The sequence below is a fragment of the Ambystoma mexicanum genome, chromosome 4q (genome assembly GCF_040938575.1).
Source record: "Ambystoma mexicanum isolate Mex_15411 chromosome 4q, UKY_AmexF1_1, whole genome shotgun sequence".
Lineage (NCBI taxonomy): Eukaryota > Metazoa > Chordata > Amphibia > Caudata > Ambystomatidae > Ambystoma > Ambystoma mexicanum.
The window spans coordinates 323898036-323922205 of NC_090928.1; the positions used below are offsets into that span (position 1 = coordinate 323898036).

Below are 24170 nucleotides of genomic sequence, written 5' to 3' on the forward strand. Positions count from 1 at the left end.
TAGTCTGTCAAATTTATTTTTTTGCCTGTGTTGGGGTGTCTCACTTGATCTCCTTTTATGATATTATTGCAATGTTGGCAGTGTAAACAGGCGAATGTACCTTTTTTCTGCTTCGTATGAGTGGTCTGTGTTGTTGTTTTTGGTTTTTCTGCTTTAATCAGTTGGTCTCTGATGTTTCTACCCCGTTTGTATGCCATCATAGGGGGATCTGGAAAGAGTTCTTTTAAAGTATTATCTTGTCAACAGTTGCCATGGAGATCTTGTTCTTACATGTCTAAATAGCACAGGAACAGGATCTTGTTACACCATTCCCCACTTTTTTTCTTAATAGGTTACCAATCACACTCCGATTCTATTGATGGTATTGTCTACAAACTCAATAGGCTCCCAAGCATTTGGTGAATAAGTTCATCCTTTGTTACAAGACTAAATCTCTTAAACTGATGTTATTGGTTGAAAACACGCGATGGTGCCATTTTTTGTACTCCTATCTAACTAATGAAGTACCTTGTTTTGGTTCAAAAGTATAAACATGAATACATATTATTAGATAATTAATTTATTACTTTTTTCTACAGAAATTGTATTGAATGTTAAGAATACAGAACACATTGCCCCTGATGAAGAGTGAAAATTGATACTCGAAACGTGTTGGGCCACATTAAATTGTGATTTATGATTTGTTATAAAATGAATAAACTACTGTTTGTTGGATAAACAGAAAAGTTGTCAAATAATTGGATGATTTAAGAATAACTTTGTGAGCTAAACAAAGCAATGAAATTTATTTAAAAACTTAAAACTACTAGGTTACTGACTGTACCTATTAAAACTTCTATACAGGCTTTCAGCCTCTTGTTGATAGTGTGCAGGGGACGCGGGTTTCCTTAAATAGGAAACTATTGTTCCATGTATGTATTCCAGCCTAGATACCAAGGCTGAGCACCTCTCCCCTGCACCTCAAATTACTTATTATTCCTGATTTAACTACTTTGAATCATTACTATATACACTCAAAATATAGGTGTGCATGGTGATTATCAAACTTCTTCCTCAAGGCTTTTCTGCCATCTGTGCGGGGGAAGAGTGTCCTGATCATGACGGACAAACCAGTGGCCATGCAATACCTCGACAACAAAAAAAGGGGGGTAGGGTCAATCCCATTGTGCAGAGAAGCGATGCAGCTCTGGTTCTGGGCAATCCAGCAGGTAATATCACTCTCGGTAGTACATGTGGCCGGAGAGGAGAATGCGGCAGCGGACGCTCTGGGCAGGCAGACCACGGTCTCTCACGAGTGGGAGTTGGGTCAGGAAGTCCTTCTGGAGATCTTTGCCCTTTGGGGAACCCCACATGTAGATCTCTTCGCAACCAGTGCCAACCGGAAGTGCGAGAGATTCTGCTCAAGGGAATTTCCTTTGAGAGGAGCCTTAGGAGATGCGTTTGTCGTGGATTGGTCTTTCCCACTTCTGTACACGTTTCTTCCGGTCCCCGTTATTCCTCAAGTGTTAAGGAGGTTGCAGAGGTTCGGATGCCACATGATCCTCAATGCTCCAGATTGGGCTAGGAGAGCATGGGACCCGGACCTTCTGGAAATGTCAATCTGCCTGCCACGCCGTCTTCCCTACTGAGAAGATATGCTATCGCGCGTGCGAGTGGAGGGGGTGGGGGGGTGTTACAGGAGGTGGTTCTCCATGCAAAGGTCAAGACACTCAACCTTCACGCTTGGTATCTGAAAGCTTGAGATATAAGGATTGGGACCTCCGGGATGATGTGATGCTTTCGGCCAGGCGGCCGCCAACCAAATCCCTATACTGTTGCCGTAAGTTTTTTCACTGGTGCAGAGGACACAATGTAGATCCTTTTCAGTGTTCCATTCCCATCGTTCTGCCTTTCTTTGGCCCACAGGGGCCTTCAAGTAGGTACCATTAAAGGTTACCTGGTGGTGCTGTCTATCTTCAAGCGCTCATCTGAAGAATGTTCCTATTTTAAGATTCCTTTGATTCCCCAATTTCTCAAAGGGCTTACTAATGTGTTCCCGCCGTCCCCGTTTCAGGTGTCGGTATGGGAATCTGAATTTGGTCTTGAAATTCCTAATGGGTGCTCCATTTGAACCTTTGCACGCTTGTCCTTTGAGATTGTTGTCGTCCAAGACGGTTTTCTTGGTTGCGGTTACATCCGCTCGCAGAGTGAGGGTATTGCAGGCACTTTCATCTAAGCCACCCTTTACTGTGTACCACAAGGACAGGGTTGTACTGTGAGGGTACGTCCTTCCTTTCTACCTTAGGTAGTGTCTGAGTTTCATTTACGCCATAAAGTGGTACTTCCTGCTTTCTATCCTCCTGCTCCTGGTAAGAAAGAAGAGCAGCTCCATAGGTTGGACCCTAGGAGAGCTCTGAGCTTTTCTATTTCTAGGATGTCAAGTGTCAGAGTGGATGATCAACTCTTTGTGGGGTATGCTGTTACCAATCGGACCATGTCCAGGTGGATTATCCTCACCATTACTGAATGTTATACCTTGGCGGGCAAGGACCCTCCTGAAGGGTTACAAGCGCACTCGACTAGGGCCGTGGCTACTTCACAGCCCTGCAGCGGGGAGTTCCTACTAGGAATATTTGTGACACAGCGACATGGGCTTCTATCCACACCTTTGTGAAACATTACTCCCTGCATGCGCTCCATGGTCAAGATATGGCCTTTGGTAAAGCGGTTCTTTATTCTGCCATCTGATTGGGTATTCTAAATTTTCCCTCCTCCATTTTCTGGTACTGCTTTGGGAGTCTCAAAGATGTAGAATACGCTGCAGGACACAATCCTATCGAAGAACAAGTTACTTACCAACTGGTAACGTTCTTTCGACTGGATGTTCCTCCAACGTATTCCACATCGCCCTCCCAGCCTGCCCCTCTGGAGAACTTCCTATGCTATTGCAGCTTGCGTTCCCTCAAGGCTATGTGAAGTCAAGCAGGCATTGTGTACGTGCATGTCACACGTTATGGAGGAAAAAAACATAAATTGAGGCTGTGGGTGCCGTGCGTCCTATTTATCACATCCGGTGACGTTGCCCTTGACGGAGGCCTTCGAGGGACATCGACCCAATGCCATCGACGTAGGACGCCCATTGCCATAAAAATTCCGAAGTAACGCAGCTGTGGAGATTACATGTCAAAGATGTGGAATACGTTGGAGGAACATCCAGTCGAAAGAACGTTACCAGTTGGTAAGTAACTTGTTCTTCTCAGCCTTCCTTTTCTATGGGTATTGTGCCATGTTTGTAATCCATTAACAGCCTGTGAATCTGTTAAAGATTCAATGCTGGAGAAGGAGTTGCATGCATTTCCAGTCTTCCAGCATTAGTGTGTCATAGATTTACATGCAACCCTACTGTCCACCCTGCTGTGAGGCTCAACCTGTTCGGATAGAGGCACTGCAACCTGTTGGAATCTGAACCCAACGTTTTGTCCCATTGGCATCTGGACCAGAAGTAGGTGTATAGTTTCTAGTAGTGACTGCATTTTTTTTTATTAACTATTGCAACACGTTTGAACTGTATCAGGGGATTACCAGCCTGATAACCGGGTATATTGCAAGCACACTAATCTCTGCAATATGATCATGTTGCAGGTAAGTAACACTGTACATCTTATCCCATGAAAAAGATGCTTCTTTGATGATGTACTTTTGGCACATAGTGAACAGTAGAATGTGTCACAATGTCATGTAATTGGCACCAATGTGGATAGTCTATATTGGGCAGTTTATAACCAGATTCCTTGCTTTCTTCCTATCCTTCACTGAGTTAAGCATCAAATGTAATCATTGATATGCCTTACCAGAAGTTACTAGTTAGTATCCTCAAATCTTAACACTCTATTCTAGTCTTAAGAATATGAATCGAGTTTGCTGTACAGAATCAGCAGTAGGATTGCAATTGGTATTAATCACTGGAATCCATTTTCTGGCTGGATTATATTTTTAATAATGCAGTTGCATTTAGAGCATAGCTTTTTATTGCCACTGGGCTGCACTAAACATTCTTAAACATGGTTTATTTGCAGTTTGATAATGTCCGTATAAATGGGTTACAGGGGTGGAAGGTAAAACCATAGCAGTTTGCATTGTACAATGTCTCCAAATAACTTTTTAACAGTGGACATATTTCATTACAATTGCACTCCCATATTTACGAACAACCTTAACTAAAAACAGCTAGTCATGTTTTCTGTCGGTTTTTTTTGTTTTGGTTTTTTTATCCATACTTGCGGATGCTGTACACTTTTTTTTTTTTATATTGCTTACTTTACAGACTATTTATCGCACTATTTTGTTTTTGTTTTTTAGGATGTGCAAATTCTTCTGGTTTAGCAAATAAAGGTAGTGCTGTGCTTCAGTCTATTTTTTTTTTAAATTAGATTTACTGTTCGATTTGCTAATGTTATTCCTTACAAGTCTACCGTATGTTTTTTCAAAGTTGTTTTACCCTAGGTAGATGCACCATGTCACATCTGTTTTATTGAACCCCGATTAAAGTTGGTGTATCTAATTTTAACTCCTTTTTCGAGAAGCTGTTAAAGGTTTGTTCCTGGTTGATAACCTTTAAGCAAAGTGTCATACGAGAAAAGTTGCTTCTTAGTTGCTTTGTTATGTGTTTTCATATAAAGTTAGTTATTGCTTTAAAAAAAAGTGTGCATATCTGGACATCGCACATGCTGCTGCTAGTTAAGCCATTACTGCATATTTTACTTCAACTGCTGGTAGCAGCTGGCTTCTGCAGATGCCTTAATCGAAAAGTGAGTCATACCTTTGCTTAAAAGCCTGGGCACAATTAGAGTTTAGTGAATGCAAGATTGCTGATGTTCTCCTTTAACTCTTTCATGCAAGAATTGAAATGTGCCTTACATATTTATCACGTTCATTTATCACTGCTCTTCCTTGATGAATCTTGCCTATCCTCTTAATTTTGGCATTGGAATGTTATGCAGTAGGTGGTACTTCAATGCTACAATTGGATTTCCCTTCTAGGTGATGCTGTAGACTACTGTTCATTTTTGGCTCATGGTTTGTGATGAAAGGAGCCAAACCAATATGGCTATCGATATGCAAATCAATAGACAGTACACCTTTTAAACGCGGTGGACTAGGAGCCATTGGGGCTGAATAAGTATAGGGACGCTACATGCCTTTGCCATGCTTGGGCTCTTTCAGCCAATCGGGCTGATTTCCAGATATCTTTACCTGGTAAGTAGGAGGCCTATTCAGCCAGGGAGGTTCTTTTCAGCAAAGCAAAACCAATTTGCCAGAACAAAACATTTTGTGTTTCAAATACAGAGGGCTTGCAAAATCTACTAGCCCACTTGCATTGGCCAAGAGATTTTTATGAAGGGCAAATACCATTTGTATGGTACTTGGCCTTGCTATTGAGTAAGGTGATGTCTGAAACATTTGCCATTTACCGCTGTAGGTTTTACTGTGCATGGCTGTCCTTTGGGTGGCAGCATTTCACCAACTATGAAGAGTGCTTGTGGGTCATGCTTCCTTTTAGAGAAAGCACTGGACAATATTTTGTCACCAGTCACCCTGGTATGAGTGCATTTCTGTTAGGTCGAGTATGTAAAATATGGAATTTACCCTGCAAGCCTATTGGTATTTTGAAGAATTTTCAAGGCCTACTAATTAGTTACTAGTTGCAATGACCTGCAGGAAATTGTGGGAGGTAATTTAAAAACGCCCACAATATTAGTGCCTTGACTGCGTTCAAAATGCAGGGGTATTGCGATCTATTTCTCCTACTTGTATCCCAGAATCCACTTGTTAATTTGACACCAACAACTGTCAGAGCTACTTGTGTCTTCTCAGGTCAACTGATTCCTAAAAAACATACCTATGTGACAATAACTCTGTGCATTTGAGACAACCTGTAAAGTAGCATGAGGACAAATCTACATGACCTATAAAGAGTAAGGGGATCATTCATACTGGACAAACTCTTAAGTGTGCATCTTAAATGGAAGTTAGATTTCACAGAACGCTTTGTGCACGCTCTCATTAACAGTGATGGCTCCTGCTTACTGGTTAATGCTGGATAAGCAGCAGCTGCTTTTAGATCCTGCTGATCCAATCTTAATTTTGATCCCAGATTGATTCCACAACCCAATGTATTCCTTGCCAATTTTAACATTGACCATTTGAAAACATGTATCGATAAGATTGGATAAATATGGTCTTATATAGCACTGTATACCACCAGCCACTGTTTGCGGTAATCACTACTTCTTTTAATTTCTCTTTTTTGCAATGTGTAGATTACTTCTCCTCCTAGATACTTCCTACCGGCCTTTTGACATGGAGCTAAAAGATTGTACTTTTTGATATCCTGATATTTCCGAAGTCTCATTGGAGACTACAACTCAGTTTTCCAAATGCTGCCTTGTGTTCCTATAAGCTACCGGTGCAGGGTTACCGCAGATGTGTCCCATGTTGTCCTTTGGTGAGTTTCTATCATGCATCCAATTAGTCTGTTATCAACTCCCCTACTTTATGGAGGCTGCACCAGTGTAGATGTTTTACCCCAATGATAGCCACATTGTCCCTGAACAGGAGCAAAATGGCTGCTTCATGATATTTGTTTTCTTTGTCCTGTGACCAATTTATAAGGGGGACAAAAGCACACTGGAATTTTCAACAAAAATGTTTTACTGGTCATGGACTAGCACATATGAGAACAGTGTGTCCAGAGTATGGCCCCTTGGTATGCTACCGTTTTTGTCCCAAAGGTAAGCAACTTAACGTCCCAGATGCAGCACAGAAACCACTGCCATCAATGTGATTGAAGATGCCCTTAAAATCCTCAATGAAAACCATCCTTGCTTCCAGGTTCTCCTTGACCTCTCAACAGCATTTGACAGTTGACCACCAGAGACTTATTGAAAATCTACGTTGCTGCATGGGGATCAGTGAGATGGTCGGCTGGTTTGAAATCATGCCTTGCTACTCGCCACCAGTTTGTACAAATGGATTCCTCCAGATGACCAACTCTACCCATCTCCTGTTGAGTCCTGTAAGGATCCATCCTCTCCCCTGTGATCTTCAATCTTTACATGGGGCTGCTTGGAACCCTCCTTACTCCATTCAACATCCACCAATACACAGTCAAGATATTCTCCTTTCGAAGACATCCACAGGGCCAAGGCCTGCCTCTCATAATGCAGTTGTGGCTATCCAGTGCTACCTGAAGCACAACCCTTCCAAGACTGAATTGCTACTGCTGACCAACAACACCAAACACCTGGACATCTGGACCTCGCTCTCTGCTATGCACCTCGAGGGCTTCACACCCCAGCTGGCCACCTGCGTCAATCACTTGGGTTTGACAACGACAGACCCCTCTCCTTCAAACAGCGCATAGCAAGGAAGACACAAACGGCTTGGAACCAACCTTCTCTCCTGTGAAAAATCAATCCCTTCATCTCAGAAAAGAACTTCACCTGCTTGGATGTTGGCATGCACTTTTGGAAGGCCTACCGGGAGCTACCCTGGCTCCCCCGAGATGTCCTGCATGCTACAGCACGACTCATCAAATGACTCTGCAAATTCGACCATCACCTTGACCTTCCTCAAACTGCACCAGCTCCCGCTGCAAGCCTGTATCTTTTTTAAATCGTGCTTTCTCATCTACAAGGATGTCGCTGTGAAATCCCCCAGCTAACACCCTGAGAAACTCAGCATCTCTTTAGTAACTGAGCTTGCCAGCCTCTTCAAGGAATGGCTACTCTCTAACACCAAGATTTACACCAATCCCCATACACTCTCCACTGCCCACCCTACCTGAGACTGTGAGATCTGATACCCACTGTTTCCTCCCCTGGTTACTTGTTGATACATTGCTGTTGTATCCCAACTTCCTTGTTTCTATGCTCCCTAACCTTGTTCTCTCCCCTAGGATTGTAAAGTGCCCTGTTGCTTCCTGAAGCAAGGTTGGCGCTCAATGAATAACCTAATAATTAAATGTATGATATTCTTCCATTTTGTACATTTCCAGCAAAATTAAAATCGTTCTAATGCGACCTAATATGAATAAGGAAGACAGCAACTGAATGAATACCAATTCAATTGTTCCTCCTACATCGGATCTATTAACCTAATGAACTCAATATAGGCTAGGTTTCAAAGAACTGCGAAAGACACAAGTGTATACATACCATAATTAAAAGGCATTATTTATACCTATTTATACCCATTATCCAACAAATACAATTGCAACCAGTGAAAGCGCGACTGGAGTCTTATCTCCTTTAGTCATTCTGTTGCACAAGTTGGGCTTTTCCCTGAACTTGAGGAAGTCTCAAGTTTGGCAGAGCTTGGATACTGACATACAGATGTGCGGATTGAATGGCCAACATCGCCAAGACTGTCCATGACCTCCAATCACAGGAGACTGTTTCAGCCTCAGCATTTCTGTGCTTGCTGGGTTTTATGACCACCTGCATTCTTGTAGTGCAGGGGGCTCTGGTATGCATGAGGTCGCTACAGTGGCTTATCAGCTGTCAGTGGTCCTAGTTTTAGGGATGCACCTCAGATCTCTGCAAAAGTGTCCAGAATCCTGCAGTGGTGGTCCCAGTGAAACAAGCTACTCAAAGGGACCTTGTTTTAACAGCTTTGGTCTCAACTGGATCTATTCGGTCACATGTCTGGCAGGTCAGGACGCTCACCTGTTGGAACGTTGTTAGGTAGAAACCTGTGCAGTTCCCTCTGGGACCACTGCAAAAGATTTAGGACTACAGACGTTTGGCAGTAAACCCACTTGGTAGCAGTCTGTACCACACAGATTCACTTGGTAGCTGTGGCTGAGCAGTCAGACTTCCCTCAAGAAGAGTTAGGCAGTATACAGAGTATTCACAATAGGTCAAGAGAACACAGTAGAACAAGCAAACACTGACCAGGGCTTTGGTGTAAAAGAGATATAATTATTTATTTAAAACCACATCACACAGGCACTAATAAGCAATTCAAAAACACGGTCACTAAAAGATATACACTCCCTTAAAAGAACATTAGACAAGTCTTAAGTAAAGCCCCACTTATTTTCAGACAGCGGTGAGCGCTTAACGTAGATGGCACTCTAATAATTTGTTTTAAAAAGGGAGAGAAAAGCAGAGAATACATTGAAACAGATCCCAACACTTTTTCACGAACACACAAAGGGAAAGGCAAAGTAACACCGTGAATTCAGAGTCAATAGGCTGGATCCGCTTTAGGAGGATCAAAACGAAATGTGTCCAAGGTCACACGGTTGCAGTGCACAAACGTCTCTTAACGGTTCCAAAAGGAGTTGGACCAAGAAAGGGACCAGTTAGAGGGTCAAGGCGGCCAGCCCAGTTCAGAAGGTTAAGGAGTTATTATTACCTTGTTGCAATCTTTAGAAAGGGGGGCCTGGCGGACACGGTACCTTAAAGTGGTGAGAACACTCCAGCGGGGGCAGTTATTCCTGGCAGCGGGTGCAAGTCGGTGCTTCGTCCGGGGGAAGAGAGGATCTCGTTGTGGAGGAAGACCGGAGTCTGTTGCACTGCCAGGGAAGAAACCAGCCGCAGAGTTTCTCAGGTATAAGGATCGGTCAGTGATTCGCGGTTCAGTGGTGAGTGGCTATCCGGCTGCCGGGGTGCTTGGCACGGGCAGTTCGACCACAAACCGGGCTGGGGTGCGAAGAAGGAAGGGTAAACTGGTTGTGCTCACCAGTCAGGGGAAGAAGCCTCTCCAGCCGGGAGATCTTCTCTGTCGTCGGGAAGTGGTGAGTCTGTTCCGCAGGGCTCCACCGGTGGTGTCGTCGTGTTCGGTCCGCTCAGCTTCTCCCTCGTCGGATTCTCAGGTCCTGTGGCGACTTCTGAAGTTCCAGTCCCCAAAGCCCTGCTTTTATGCAGAGAACCCCCATTCACTCAGCCTAGCTGTCACTCAAACATGCTAAGTGGTGAGCCGGCTGGCTCACCACTTGGGCCAATCACACAAGAGTGCGACCTGAGTTACAAAGGTAACTCGGTCCAGGGTTCCTAAACCCCTTCCCACACCCCGTGTGGTACCCAGACAGAGTGGCAGCACTTTTGGAGGCTTCTGTGGAGAAGCCCGCCAAAAAGTGGAACAAAGGGCTCGACTTGGAGTCACAGAAGAGAACACCAACACCATTTTAGAATCGAGTCTTGGCAAAAAATACCAACCGGAGAATTAATATTAATTAAATAAACCAGCGGTATGTTCGAGGCTATCAGAATTAAATAATTCAAGTTGGTAGCCTCGAACAATGGGAAAATCCCATAGTAAAATATTTGCGGTCGAATATAAAAAGTAGTTTCCACTGCCACCAGCCAAAACTCGATCAGGGGGGACGGAGACGTGCCCCCTCGACTAACAGACCACGGGGCAACCGGATTGCCCCGACCAGTACATCCACAATATGATGGTTTGTACTGGTTTCTGCTAATAATTTGGGACTAGTAAAGCCAATGGTGACTTTACATGCCCTGGGAGACAGTAGTCAGTCCCAGGGTATGGAGTTTATGGTGGGGTGTCACTACGACACCCCTGTGTTACTGCATGGAGGGTGCTGTGTAACACACATAGTAAAAACACATGAGACCCTATGGAGTAAAGGACCCCATAGTCCATAAAACACATTACCAGTCAAAGGAATACCATAAATCATGTCCAAGAGTGGGAGAAAGTGTCTCACTCTTGGCAGGAGGAAAAAAACAAACGCCAGAAATCCAGCAAAGCTGCTGGGGGACTCACTAGGTTAGGAAATTCAGCCTAAAGAGAGAATTCTCCCTAAAGCGACATGTAGTCTGCCAGACTGCAGGGAACACATACATTTGCTGGAATTGAGCGATAAAGCTGACCAAGGTCCCTTTTCTGCCTTTGATATGGGGCAAGACTGTACTGTTCCTGACGGGCAATTCAATGATCATGCACTACCTCCAAAAAAATAGGGTGGTGTTGTCTCCTTGCCTCTGTGCAGAGACGCAATGCAACTGTGGTTCTGCGCTCTGGGTAACTGGTCTCTGACGGCAACTATTTTCGCAGATGGGGAGAAAGTCATTGCTAATGTCTTCAGCAGACAAACTTCGACCTCCCACAACTGCGAGCTCTGTCAGGAAGTTATGGAGGAAGTTTTCTCCCTTGCGGGGACTCCTCAGGTGGTCCTCCTTGCTTCCAGTGTGAACAGGAAGTGAAATGGTTCTTCTCCAGGGAGTGCCACGACAGGGTTTTGATGGGTGTATGAGATTCCAACAACCTATGCATTCTTGCAGATTGTGGTCATTCTGCTGGTTCTCAGTAGACTGTGCCTGTTCCGTTCCATGATGTTTAGTGCTCTGAAATGGGACCAGTGAACGGGATACCCGGAGTTGTTGGATATGTCGATCTGCCCTCCCTGGCGCCTTCCACGTTTAGCAGATCTCACTGAATCAGAAGTAATATTCCGCCATCGGAACCTCACCAGCCTTAACCTTCGTACTTAGCTGCTGAATCCTTGAGGTATAAGGACTGGGGATTTATTCTAGGACGTAATGGATGTGCTCCTCTCTGCTCCAAGATCCGCCACCAAATCCATATATGTATGCATGCATGCATGTATGCATGCGGTGCAAGTGCACATTTTGGTGCTGTGAGGGGGATCTGGACTTTTTATTTTTTACCTGTTCCATATTCTCTTTTCTAGATTTTTTTGCTTTTTATTTTGTCCCAGACAGACTTTATGATTGGCAATGCGAAGGGATATCTTGGCATTTCAGTTTTCAAGTGAACTCTGGAACCAAGTATGTTCTTAATTATCCCCACAGTTGTGCAATGTTTGCAGGGATTGTGTAATCGGTTTCCCTCATGCCAGTTTGTTTCAGCTTGGAATGATTGTTTCTTATGGGTGCTCCAAGCCCCTATATTTTTGTTCTCCAAGATTGTTGACCCTTTAGATGATTTTCCTGGTCTCCATCACTTCCGCTAGACTGGTGAGAGTGCTTCAGGTGCTATCAGTTAAAATTCCATATTTGGTTTTCTCCAAAGAAAAGGTTACCTTGATTTAGGCGGTCCTCGTGAAGGTGGTCTCTAATTTCCACCTTTCTCAAAAGATTCATCTTCCTTTTTTTCCTCTGCCTCACCTTTCCAAGGCAGAGGAACCATTCCATCGGCTGGACCTGCTACGGCCCTCAGCTACTCTGCGTCTGTCAGGGCTGTGACCAAACATAACTTGTCAAGGTGGGTTTACCTCTCATCTCGGAATGTTACCATCTGGCAGGGATGTGCCCGAAGGTCACAGGTCTCATGCCACCAGAGTATTGTCTGCTACCTCAGCTCTGCAACTTGGAGTTCCTGTTCTGGACATTTGCCAGGCAACTACTTGGGCATCTCTGCACATGTTTGCTAAACATTTCTGCTTGGACTTGGTAGTGCAGTCTCGGTTTTCTGGTTTACCTGGTGTCCTTGCTCTCTTCCCTCCATCAATGTATTGCTGTAGGTCATTTTCTTTCTGGTGGATGTTTCTTTCATGGATTCATCACCCTCCCAACCTACCCCACTTGGTGGACTGCTAGTACACCTTGGTTTTGTGCACCCTCCGTGTCAGAGTACCAGTGGAAAAAGGGTGGAACTAAGGTCATGGGACATGGCGTCTCTATTTGTATTGTTCTCCAGCATGGGGTCTGGCATGGATTCACATGCTCATGAATATTCCCCGTCGTCTGGCTGGGAATCCTCGGTAAAGAAAAAACCAGTATCGGTTTCGTTTCTGATCTGTCTTTCGTAGTAATAACCAATCACTGGTCTCTGCGTCATACTGACCACAGCCAATGACTGCCCTCTACCTAAGCACCGCCTCTGGCAGCCATCTTCAGATTTTTACCGCACGTTCATGTGTTGGGATCCTCGTGCTATTGCTCTCGAGCGTTAGTGCTAATTGTTCACGTTTTTTCTCAAAACTTCGTTTTTTCCAGTCAAAAGAGCCTCAAGCTCCACCGACTCTCCATCCGATCAACGGGGACCCGTGTCGGATTCGTCTGCGCCCCTCAAGGGTGAAGATTTCGTTGAGCTACGTTTTGGAGGACTCCAGAAGCTTCTCAGGCCGGACATGGCCCAGGAGAAAGGAAGCTCGACGCCCGGAAAGCTGTTCAGGGTCTGCCCTGGATGCCAGCTGCAGAACATCTTTAAGGAGGACGAACACTCCTTTTGTCTCTACTGCTTACATGAGGACAAGACGCACGTGGAGAAGGACTGTGCGTTTTGCGGCAATATGTCGGAGCGGACCATGAAGGACCGCCACCAACGCCTCGCCAACTGGCTGGAAGGGAAGAGCCCGTCAGGCGAGAAGAAAAGGAAGAAATCCGAGGAGTCTTCTAAGACCTTTGAGGACGCCCCGGCGACGGGGGTCCAACACAAGGCCAAGCACCGCGAGTCCGCTGGCACCGGGAGCGCCGAACGGTCGGGCTCTACGGGCGCCAGGCAGGGCGCACCCCCCCGGCACCTTCAGCCACGAGCCAACGCTCTGGGTCGGGTAAGAGGAAGGGCGAGCACCCGGCGAAGCTCCTGGAGACGCCCCGGTCGAGCTCGAAGGCCCCATCGGAGGGGGAGCGAGGCAGTGTCCCCCCCCCCCTCAAGGATAAGGCGGTGAGCGCACCTAAGGTGGTGAAGGCCTTAATCCATCCGGCCAAGCCCTCTATCGATACTGTTGCGGCGGCCCTGGCTCAGCCTGTGGAGGCTACACCAGTGGTGGCGACCTCGGGGGCTAAGAGTCTCCCTGCCACCTCGGAGGGAGTCCTCTTTTGTGCCCATCGATAGGACCCCCGTGAAATCCCCGGCAGGGAAGAAAAAGGGGGGGGCAGGGCGTCGTCGTAGATTCGGCTTCAGAGGAAGAGCTGATCGAGGTCTTAAGCCACGGCCTTGGCGTGGATGAAGACCGGCCCGTCGGGATGGAGCCCGACGCAGGTGACGACAGCGTCGAGGGTGCCGACGGGGCCCCTGATCGCCCGTCGGATTCCCCTCTGCCAGCGCCGCAAGACAACTCGGCGGCCATTTTGTTGGCTATACAGTCCTTATGCTCAGAGATAAGGACGAGACTACCGTTGCCGACGGAGGAGCCTTTCCCGTCGGGGGATCCTGAACCGGGACCTTCGGGTGTTCCCCCCTCCCAAGAAAAGAAGGATTCACCGTCCACCTCCTTTTCAGCCGTCGTGACCCGTCCAGCCCTCCTCCCCGTCCACCCGAGGGGATGATACGGGGACTGATACGGCAGCGATGGGTACGGACAACGAGGTATACGACGAGGATCTCCCGTCGTCACCTCCCACCAGGGCCTCTCCGCCCGATGAGATTGGATCGTTCCACTCCATGATCGCCAGGGCATCCGAGCTTTTCCAACTCTGCCATGAGGAGAAGAAAAAGGAAGGATTCCTTTATCAACGGCGCGAGGCCAAGAGGAAGACGGTCCTCGCGGTGCCTCTACTGGACGACATTTGGGATGAGGGCCTCTCCCTCCTCAAGAACCCTTCCACGACGCCAGCTAGAAGAGACCGGTACGAAAAGAAGTACCGGGTCCCGGACGCAGCCTACCCCGGACTCCGTCGTCTCCGCGGCGGCCAGGAAGAAAGCGGGGGGGGGGGGTTGCGGCCTCCACTTCGACTTCCCCACCGGACGGCGAGGGAAAGAAATTGGACGCTATGGGACGCAGGGTCATCTCGTCTGCAGCGACGACGATTAAAGCGGCCAACGCCTTGGCTATCGTGGCCCGCTACGACAGGGAGCTATGGTACAAACTGGCTCCCCTGCTGGACTTCCTACCGGACGACAAGAGGGCGGATGCCCTGGAGATCCTACAGGAAGGTGAGGTGGCGTCGGACCACGCCATCACTATTGCGACGGACATCGCTGACACTGGGTTTCGCCGGTTGGGCAACGGCGTGTGCCTTAGGCGGCGTGGATGGCTCAAGGCTACGGACATCCGTCAAGACGTATAGACCAGAGTCCTGGACATGCCGTTCGATGGGAACAACCTGTTTGGGAAAACAGTGGACGATTCCCTTCAGGCCATTAAAGCGGACACTGAGACGGCCCGGGCCCTTGGGGTTCTACAGCAACGACAGACGCCCTTTCGGAGCAGCGGAGGCAAGGGCGCCTCCAAAGGTTCCGGCGGCAGTTTCTCTACCTACCGTCAAGTGGCCCGCTCATCGTCTCAAGAGGCCTACAGAGGACGAGGCAAGTCTGGAGGACCCCGCCGTCGTCGCCAAGGAGGTCAAGGAGGCAAAGCCTCGTCGAAACAGGATTGAACCGGCCGTGGGGTCGGGCCCCCACCGAAGCACCCCGGTGGGAGGCCGGCTGGCGAGCTTCGTCAGCGTGTGGGAGTCCATATCCACCGACGGTTGGGTGCTGGACGCCTTGGCCCGGGGCCACGCGCTCGAGTTTCAAAGAAGGTGCCCGCGCGTCCCCCCCGTGGCCAGGAGAGAGCTTCACATCCCTCAGCTTCTCCTGGAGGTAAAGGCGTTGCTCAGGAAGGGCGCCATCGAACTCGTCCCAAAGAGGCTTCGGGGCTCCGGAGTTTACTCGAGATACTTCCTTGTGAAGAAGAAGACGGGAGGATGGCGCCCCATCCTAGACCTGCGACGTCTGAACAAGTTCATCAAGGCACAGAAGTTCCGGATGGTCACCCTCCAGCACGTCCTGGGTCAGCTGGAGGAAGGAGACTTCCTGTCGTCGTTGGATTTGGAGGATGCCTACTTCCATATTCCCATCCTAAAGGGGCACCGAAAATTCCTCAGATTTGTGGTCCAAGGGCGTCACTACCAGTTCAAAGCCCTCCCCTTCGGACTACGGTCGGCACCCAGGGTATTTACCAAGTGCCTTGCACCGGTGGCGGCGCAGCTGCGCCGCAAGGGGATCCACGTCTACCCCTACCTGGACGACTGGCTCATCCGAGCCAAGATGAGGGAGCTCGCCGTGGAGCACACGGCAAGGACCGTCCAACTTCTCACGGACCTGGGATTCTCCGTGAACTACGCCAAGTCCCACCTGGTACCCGCGCAAAACGCACTGTTTCTGGGAGCGAAGCTCGACAGTGTCCCTTCTGGCCTCCCCGTCGGAGGAAAGGACCAGGTCCATCCTGGGCAAGGTACAGCGGATGTTGGCTTCCGACGCGGCCAAGGTGAGGTCCATCAAGTCCCTCCTCGGAATGATGTCTTCTTGCATCTACCTCATTCCCATGTGCAGGCTCCGGATGCGCCCGTTGCAGGAGTTCCTGCACGCGCGCTGGATCCAAACGACGGGTGGCTTCGAGGGGAGGATCACACTCGACTAGAGTTTCCGCCGAGCGGTCCGGTGGCGGGGCACCCGCGCGCATCTGACGGTGGGCATGAACTTCCGGACCCCAGACCACCAGGAGACAGTGACCACGGATGCCTCCCTGGAAGGGTGGGGAGCGCACACCGAAAATCTGCACGCGAGAGGCCTCTGGCTCCCGACGGAGAAGTCCCTCCATATCAACGTCCTAGAGCTCCGTGCAGTGTTCTGGGCCCTCAGGTCCTTCCTACCGTCCCTCAAGGGCAAGGTGGTGAGGATCTTCACCGACGACACCACCACCATGTTTTACATCAGGAAACAGGGCGGAACCAGGTCCCCAGCACTGTCCAAGGAAGCGCAGGACCTGTGGCTTTGGGCCGTCGCCCAAAGGATGTTTCTGGTGCCGTTTCATCTGGCAGGGATAAAAAATACCATCGCCGACTCACTCAGCAGGGAGCTGCGCTCGTGCCACGAGTGGGAACTACGGCAGGATCTAGTGGATCGCCTCTTCCGACGGTGGGGCACACCCCAGATCGACCTGTTCGCGACGGCGACGAACTCCAAGTGCCGGAGATTCGCCAGCAGGTTTCCCCAGGCGAGGAGCATGGGCGATGCTTTCTCGTTCCCCTGGGAGGGCCTGTTCTTCTACGCGTTCCCTCCTTTGCCACTGCTAATCCGGCTCGTCAACCAGCTCAAGAGGTCATGGTGCAGGATGATCCTCGTCGCACCTGCGTGGCCGAGGCAGATATGGTTCCCGGACCTCCTGGACTTGTCAACGTCCCCGCCAATCAAGCTGCCGGTGGACGCGGATCTACTCTCCAGGGAAGGAGGCGCCATCCTCCACCACAATCCGAAATCGCTGAACTTGCAGGCCTGGCTCCTGCAGCGCTAGAGTTTGGAGGATACGACATACCGGCCGACTGCAGAGAGGTTCTTGCAAAGGCCAGGGCGTCCTCGACTCTTAAATGCTACGGACACAAATGGAAGAGGTTCTCTGTTTGGTGCCACGCACAGAAGATTAACCCTCTACGGATTACGGCTCCCCAGGTACTGCCGTACCTGCTGACGCCGGCCAAAGCTGGACTTGCACATGCGTCCAAGATTCATCTTGCTGCGATCTCCCGATACACCAGAACCACGGGGCGGACGTCCCTTTGGTCTCATCGTCTGGTGCAAGAGTTCATGAAGGGACTGTTCAGATCGTTCCCGCCGGTGAAGGCTCCGGCCCCGGTGTGGGAGCTCAACGAGGTGCTGACCAAGCTCATGGGACCTCCGTTCGAGCCTCTGCACTCGGCCCCGTTGAAGTTTCTGTCGTGGAAAACAGCGTTTCTTGTGGCCATCACCTCCGCACGACGGGTGGGAGAGATCCAGACCCTTTCCTGCAAGGCCCCGTACTTGACTTTTCACGACACGAGGGTAGTGCTCAGGACGCACCCTCCTTCATGCCCAAGGTACCGTCGGACTTACATCTCAACGAACCCTTGGTGTTGCCTGTGTTCTTCCCGTCGCCTTCGTCGCCGGCTGAGAGGACTTTGCACTCGCTGGATGTGGCTAGAGCGCTGAAGTTCTACGTGGACCGCACGAAGTGTTTTCGGAAGACGTCACAAGTCTTTGTGAACTTTGGACCTGTCAATCAGGGGAAGGCTCTCTCGAAGGCTTCCATTTCCAGATGGCTCTCCGGCTGTATCATGTACTGTCATCGGTTGGCAAACCGACCGCTGCCTGGCCGTCCGAGAGCCCATTCCACCAGAGCGATCGCAGCTACCACGGCGTTCCTTTCTGGTGTGCCCCTGCTGGACATATGCAGGGCTGCTACGTGGAGGTCGACGCACACCTTCACGAAATTCTACTGCGTCGATCGGGATTCCAGGGAGGAGTCCAGGGTCGGCCAAGCAGTGCTGCGCAACCTGTTCGCCTGAGGTGAGCCTGGTGAGGAGGTAAGATGCTTAATGTTGAGTTTGATGTAATGCTTAATGTTGAGCCTTTGCCACCTCCCGTGGTTGTGCATGTGTGTACTGCTATGTATTCTTTATTCATGAGCATGTGAATCCATGCCAGACCCCATGCTGGAGAAGGAACAAGTTACTTACCTGTAACTGTTGTTCTCCAGCATGGGTCTGGCATGGATTCACATGCGAACCCTCCCGCCTACCCCTCTGCGGCTCTTCACTTGGTCATACTGCCACTTCACGTGCTTCCAAATCTGAAGATGGCTGCCAGAGGCGGTGCTTAGGTAGAGGGCAGTCATTGGCTGTGGTCAGTATGACGCAGAGACCAGTGATTGGTTATTACTACGAAAGACAGATCCGAAACGAAACTGATACTGGTTTTTTCTTTACCGAGGATTCCCAGCCTGACGACGGGGAATATTCATGAGCATGTGAATCCATGCCAGACCCATGCTGGAGAACAACAGTTACAGGTAAGTAACTTGTTCCTACTGGCCCTGATGTTAAGTCCAGTGCAGATGGGTTTGTGTAAAGGTGTCAACCGGAGCTGTGCTTTGACCCGTGGTGGCAGAAATGTTTCTGAAAAGCAACTGCACTAGGAGACATCAAATATGAGTAATCCATTTGAAGAACATCCAGAAAGAACATTACTGAGAGGTTAGTACTTTGTCCTTCTCTCAAGCATTGTTTGCTGACCCGTTCCCCCCACCCCCCACCCCCGCAGCACCTCATCCATCTCAGTTGCTTGGTCAGTCTTTGTTCTACATTTCTGTTCTCAATAGGTTGTTCTTCATCTCCCCCACTTCTCTGTTGAGCGTAGCCTGTCTTAACCCTTAAAACATCCTCTATCTACATTTCTTCGAAGTATTCTTTTTTCATACTTTGTTCTGAGCTAGATTTTGCTGTTGATCGAACAGCTATGATACGTTGGACTAATGCAGGGAAATGGTCTGGGAGATTCAACATGCCCAGGAGCCATCCACACGACTGGAGGTGTGGGGTATCCTAATGGCTCATGTATAAAATGATCCAGTTTCCTTCCAATTCTATAGTTGAGGAAAAGTTGTGAATATTAACTTTGTTCAAGGACAGGCAAAGGTGTCTCTCCTGCTCTTCACAAACAGTCAGTGCCCCAATTTACTCTCTAGACTCACAGGAGTATAGCAGTAATCCCTCAGACACAGCAGAGACTACACAATGCCTCTGACCATGCCCCAATATTGGGAGCGTGGTGGTGTGGTGGGATAACCCACCCTTTTCTAACTTGGAGTGGTGGTTGGCTATCCCATAAAACGGAGCCTTGCAATAACATCATGCATGGTCCATTTTACTTCCACAAGAACTTCTCTCCCTCTATTGTGCAAACCTTATTCACTGCACTGGTTCTTGCCTCCTCTCCTTTTATGGATTCATCCCAATGAGTGTCACCACTCCCTGCTACTTGGATGTTCACAGCCTTGCACATTCTAATCTGCTTGACTGTTGGCACAGATAACGTATCCATTCTTTGCTGAGCAATGCAAAACCTTAACCTAATAGTCAAAGGTGTGTTGCACATACATTTGGACAGTGCAGAGGCACCATTTGCAAGATCTGTGCAAATCATGGTTTTAGTTGGATGGTTCTGTTTTTTTGTTGTTGTTTCTAAGGAAAGCAATTGGAAAGATATTACTGTGAGAATCTTACAAGGGTAAAGACTCTTTAGAGAAGATGAACAAATGTACTCACCTCTCTGTAAATTTCTTTCTGATGGGTGGTCTTCGCACCAGATTTTGTCTTTAATGGTCCATCTTCTGCACAAGCCTGTCTAGTGTTTTCCCCACCCGGGAGCACAGAACTGGCTCTGCTCTGTGCCATTATCCACTCTACGCAATGCCAGGATGTTGGGGCCAGTGTATATGGAGCCACTGCAACGCATGACCTCACTTGTCCTTTTTTTTTGCAAGCACTCGGCTGCTGAGAGACTGCAGTACAGAACAGGTGTATGAGCTCTGTCAGCCAAGAAGGAAAGTTTGGGAGGCTGATAAGGAATCCATGGGAGGAAAATCGATCAGAAAGAACATTACTGACTGGTAAGTAATTCGTTCTTTTACTTCCTTCCTCCTACAGATTGCTCATCTATGATGGACTCCAACAGCAGAATGTCATCTTGGAGGAAAGAGGAGTGGAAGGACATCACCTAAACCAGAAAACTGAGTGCTTGACCAAAGTGACCATCCTGGCCTGCAGAGAATTGGAGCATCAATGTTTGGCCAACTTGTGCAGCGAGACCCATGTTTCCATTTAACAAATGTCCTGGAAAGGTGCTCCACCACCCCACTTCCTCTTGCAGTGCTGGGGTGGTAAGCAGGCATCTGGTTCGCTGAGTTCCATCCAGAACGTAGCATTCATAGATGCAGAGGATGTTCCATCTTGATATTCTTTGATCTGCCCTGCCAACACAAGCACCAGCATATAAACCCACAAGAAGCTTGTCATCTTTCATGTCATCCCTTATCCAAGAGAGATAGTAGCTGATGGTCCGCACCAGGTTCAGCCAATTCATTTTTTTCGTCTTGTAAGATTGAGGCAGTGGAAAAAACTCTGGGAGACTAATCTTCTGAGCGATGGATGCCCAAAACATCCTTTGGAGGATGGTTGGTCTGACTAGGTCAACAACTTCTTGGAAAACACAATGTTGAGTGATTTTAAGGTCAAGCCCAGAGCTTACTCACCTGTCTAGCGGAAGTGAAGGCCACCAGGAAAATTTACGTGGGTGGGCAACTTTACTGAAAATAAATGCAGCTGCACAAACTGTTTCCATGAATATTTCAACTCTAAAGTCCCACGCAGGTAAAACAAGCTGGTTTGAGGAATACAAATTGCACAATTCCCCCAAAAGCTGCTCAACAGTCGGGGCAATGTGAATGAAGAGCCCTGCTCAGAGGTCCTTTTTAAAGACCACAATGGCAGCCAGGTACTAATTCACAGTGCCATTTGTTAAGATGGATTTCTGAAGTCTGGCCTGGTGGGCAGAGGTTCAGAAGGCTAGCCTAGTTTCTTGGAACAGGGTAACCTCTGGACAAGCCAGACCAATCAAGGTAGCTATGGCAAGCTGTCAAGACTATGTCTCAGGAGGAGTGAGGGTGACTGAAAGACCTCAATGAGCAAACAAAGCAAGGATACTTAAAAATTACTCTGACAGGTGTTATCTCAAAAATATAGACACATTTATTACAAGGCCTTTGTAACTCAGACCATAGCAAAGGAATCGCAGCAATACTAAGTAAACGAACACAACACTATCAATACAATGTATTTAAAAGACCACTGGGGTCCAAAGGTTAACTGCACAAAATATGTCCACAACCTAGATGGGGAGAAAACAGGCAGTGCAGTTAGGTGTGTTGTCTGTCGAAGGGGCCAATACCCTAAGAGGCAGTACAATCCCTAAGAAGATGGGAGCCTTGTGCTCAATAGTACATGCAATGCAAGCATAAGCAGTTGTTCCAACGGGCAAAACGGGGTCTCTTCAGGGGTCTCTAGCAGCTCAGGAGGTGGATGAGGCTATGAAGAAGTTCCCACTATTCAAGGAGGACCTCCATTTGAAGGCAGAGGCAGTTCGAGTGCAGGATGGAGTCGCTAGTTTGCACTAGCAGTGGAAAGGAGAGGGACCCTCAGTGGCCACTCGTGCGCAAAAAGGGGCCCTGGCTCTAGGGGTCACCGGTTAGTGTTGGAAGTACTCACCGGTTCCAGGCGAACTTCACCAGTTCAGTCCACTTTGCTTGCAGGTTTGAACACGACAAAAAGGACGTCTCTGCGGCTTTCAGTTCTGTAGATAGTGATGATTCCAAACGGGACAGCAGCGATTTCTCCGCTCCGGGTCGATGAATCGACCAAGTTTCACTGCAGCAGTCTTCAGGGGCAAGAGGGTCACAAATGCAGCGCACCTGCAAAGGTCGTTGCCACGGCTGGGCAACACGGTAACTGCGTATGCTCAGGTTCTGGCGTACTCGTCTCACTTCAGACCTGGGAACGCCAAGTGTACGAAATTCGGTGTGAGGGTGCCGTGGTTGCAGAGCTAGCAGTATAGTAAGTTTCGAGGGCCTCCTCGAAACGGGGGCGGTGACAGAGCAAGCTGGTCAGTCCAGTGGTTGGCCCAGGGACACTTCCGAGAAAGCTTACTTGCAGGTTTTGACAAAGGTGCAGAGAATAGTTGGTCCCACTATTCTAATGGGTCGAAGCGTCTTTGCAGACCTTCTAGGACGACCAGATGCAGAAGGGTTCCACAGGACTACAGCAGGCTCAGGGTGCCAAACCTTCCAGCGGGTCACCAGCGGTTCCTCGACTCAGCTTCGTAGTTTTAGGATATTTGGTTCCTATCCTTAGTTCAGTGAGAACTCCAGAGTTTGGCATGGTATGGGTGTTTTTGGCCGCCTCTTATCCAAAGTTCCCTTTGCGCCAAAACGAAGAAGACCCAATGGGAGATCTGCTCACAAACGCACTCCATACGTGGACCAAACACGGACCATGGTGGTCCCAGTCATTCATGGCACTCCAGACTCTCTGGAAACCCAGGATGTGTATTGGACTCGGACGTTCCAGCCCACATCCTGGAGGCACACACAAGGCATGCAGAAGTCTGCAAAAGCATTGTTTCACGGGAAAATGCATGACCAAATAAGGACTGATCTGGGTCGACTCGACCTGCGAAAGGTCAAGGGGCAAGATGGCCAAAGGACAGGACAAAGAACCTTGTGGCATGGCCATTTTGGAGCCAGGCAACCTATTCGTGCCAAATGCGGTTAATGTGGTTAACATGGCAGGAAAGGGTTAAAAATAATGCGAAAAGATAGCTGCCACCAGCCCTGTCCATGACACATCTGCACATCTCACAAAAGTCCATCAGGAGTATCTAGGGCCTTTGGAAAATAACAGACCCAAGTACACTATACTGGAAGGTACATTGTGCACTTGTTACATGTTGCAGAAAAGTTGCAACATTGGAAAAGGACTAATGGAAACAGTCTCCCAGTACTGACGGTCTTAAGGGCATGTCAGTTTCCCCATTAAAAGTGTGCGAAAGCCCAGAGGAATGCAGCTGAAGGCTGTGCTTCTCTGGCAAAGTCAGTCTATGGTGTCTAAACCGCAGCAAAAGGTTTGGAGGTGTACACATGGAGGGAACATTACATACAATATGACATCTTTCCTAACACCAATCTGTAGGCCCACCCTAGCCAAAGAAAGCAAAAAATCAAGAGAAGGAGGTAGGCTAGGTGAGGTCTGACCCCTTTCCAGACACCAAGCCCATATGTATGCAGAGTAATGGTATACATGGATGTAGTGGCTGCCCTCCTATCTAATCTTTGTACATCCATGATGTCCAACAAATCCCACTCCTTAGATCTCAATCCCTCAATAGTCCATTGTGAAGGGTCAGACTCGTGAGGTTTGGGTGGAGGAACCGACCCTTTGACTTTAAGAGTATTCTAGTCTCGCTTGGATGAACCGGGGAGTCCAGATGGACATGTGCATGAGCCACTGGTACTACATCCGGGTCCAGTGCAGTGCGATCCAAATAAACTTGGTGCCGAATAGTTGCACTCTCCTTAGAACTAGCTGGATTACATGGATCTCAGTAATGCATAGAGGAGATTGAAGTTAAATTTGGTCAATCTGTCCCCCCATTCTCCATGTCCAGCAAACCATCTGTACCGGAGAAACATGTGCTTACTGTTCACTGTGGAAGCAAAGTAGTTCACGTGAGTAGTCTGCAAGAAAAGATCTCTACTACTTCCTGGCAGACTTCAGTGGTGAGGGGCCTCTGTCGGTCGGTTCAATGCATCCACTATGATCTCCATCCCAGCAAGATGAGTCACCGTCCGACACATCGAGGCAACGACACCACACTGCCCTGTTTGAGAGTGTGCATGACTGCTTCAA

General features: G+C 48.5%; 1 protein-coding gene across 5 annotated transcripts in view; it reads left to right on the forward strand.

The window, feature by feature from the left end:
- Positions 1–24170, forward strand: part of BIRC6 (baculoviral IAP repeat containing 6) — a 3097233-nt gene that overhangs the window by 1076927 nt on the left and 1996136 nt on the right. For 3 of the 5 annotated variants that reach the window (XR_011268132.1, XM_069607902.1, XM_069607903.1), the window contains exon 27: positions 4339–4371. The exons of the other annotated variants lie outside the window; for them this stretch is intronic. Coding sequence is in view for 2 of the 3 variants with exons in the window: in XM_069607902.1 (XP_069464003.1) it covers positions 4339–4371 (33 nt within the window). In the remaining variant the exon portion in view is untranslated. The remainder of the gene's footprint in view (positions 1–4338; positions 4372–24170) is intronic. 5 annotated transcript variants of the gene reach the window in all.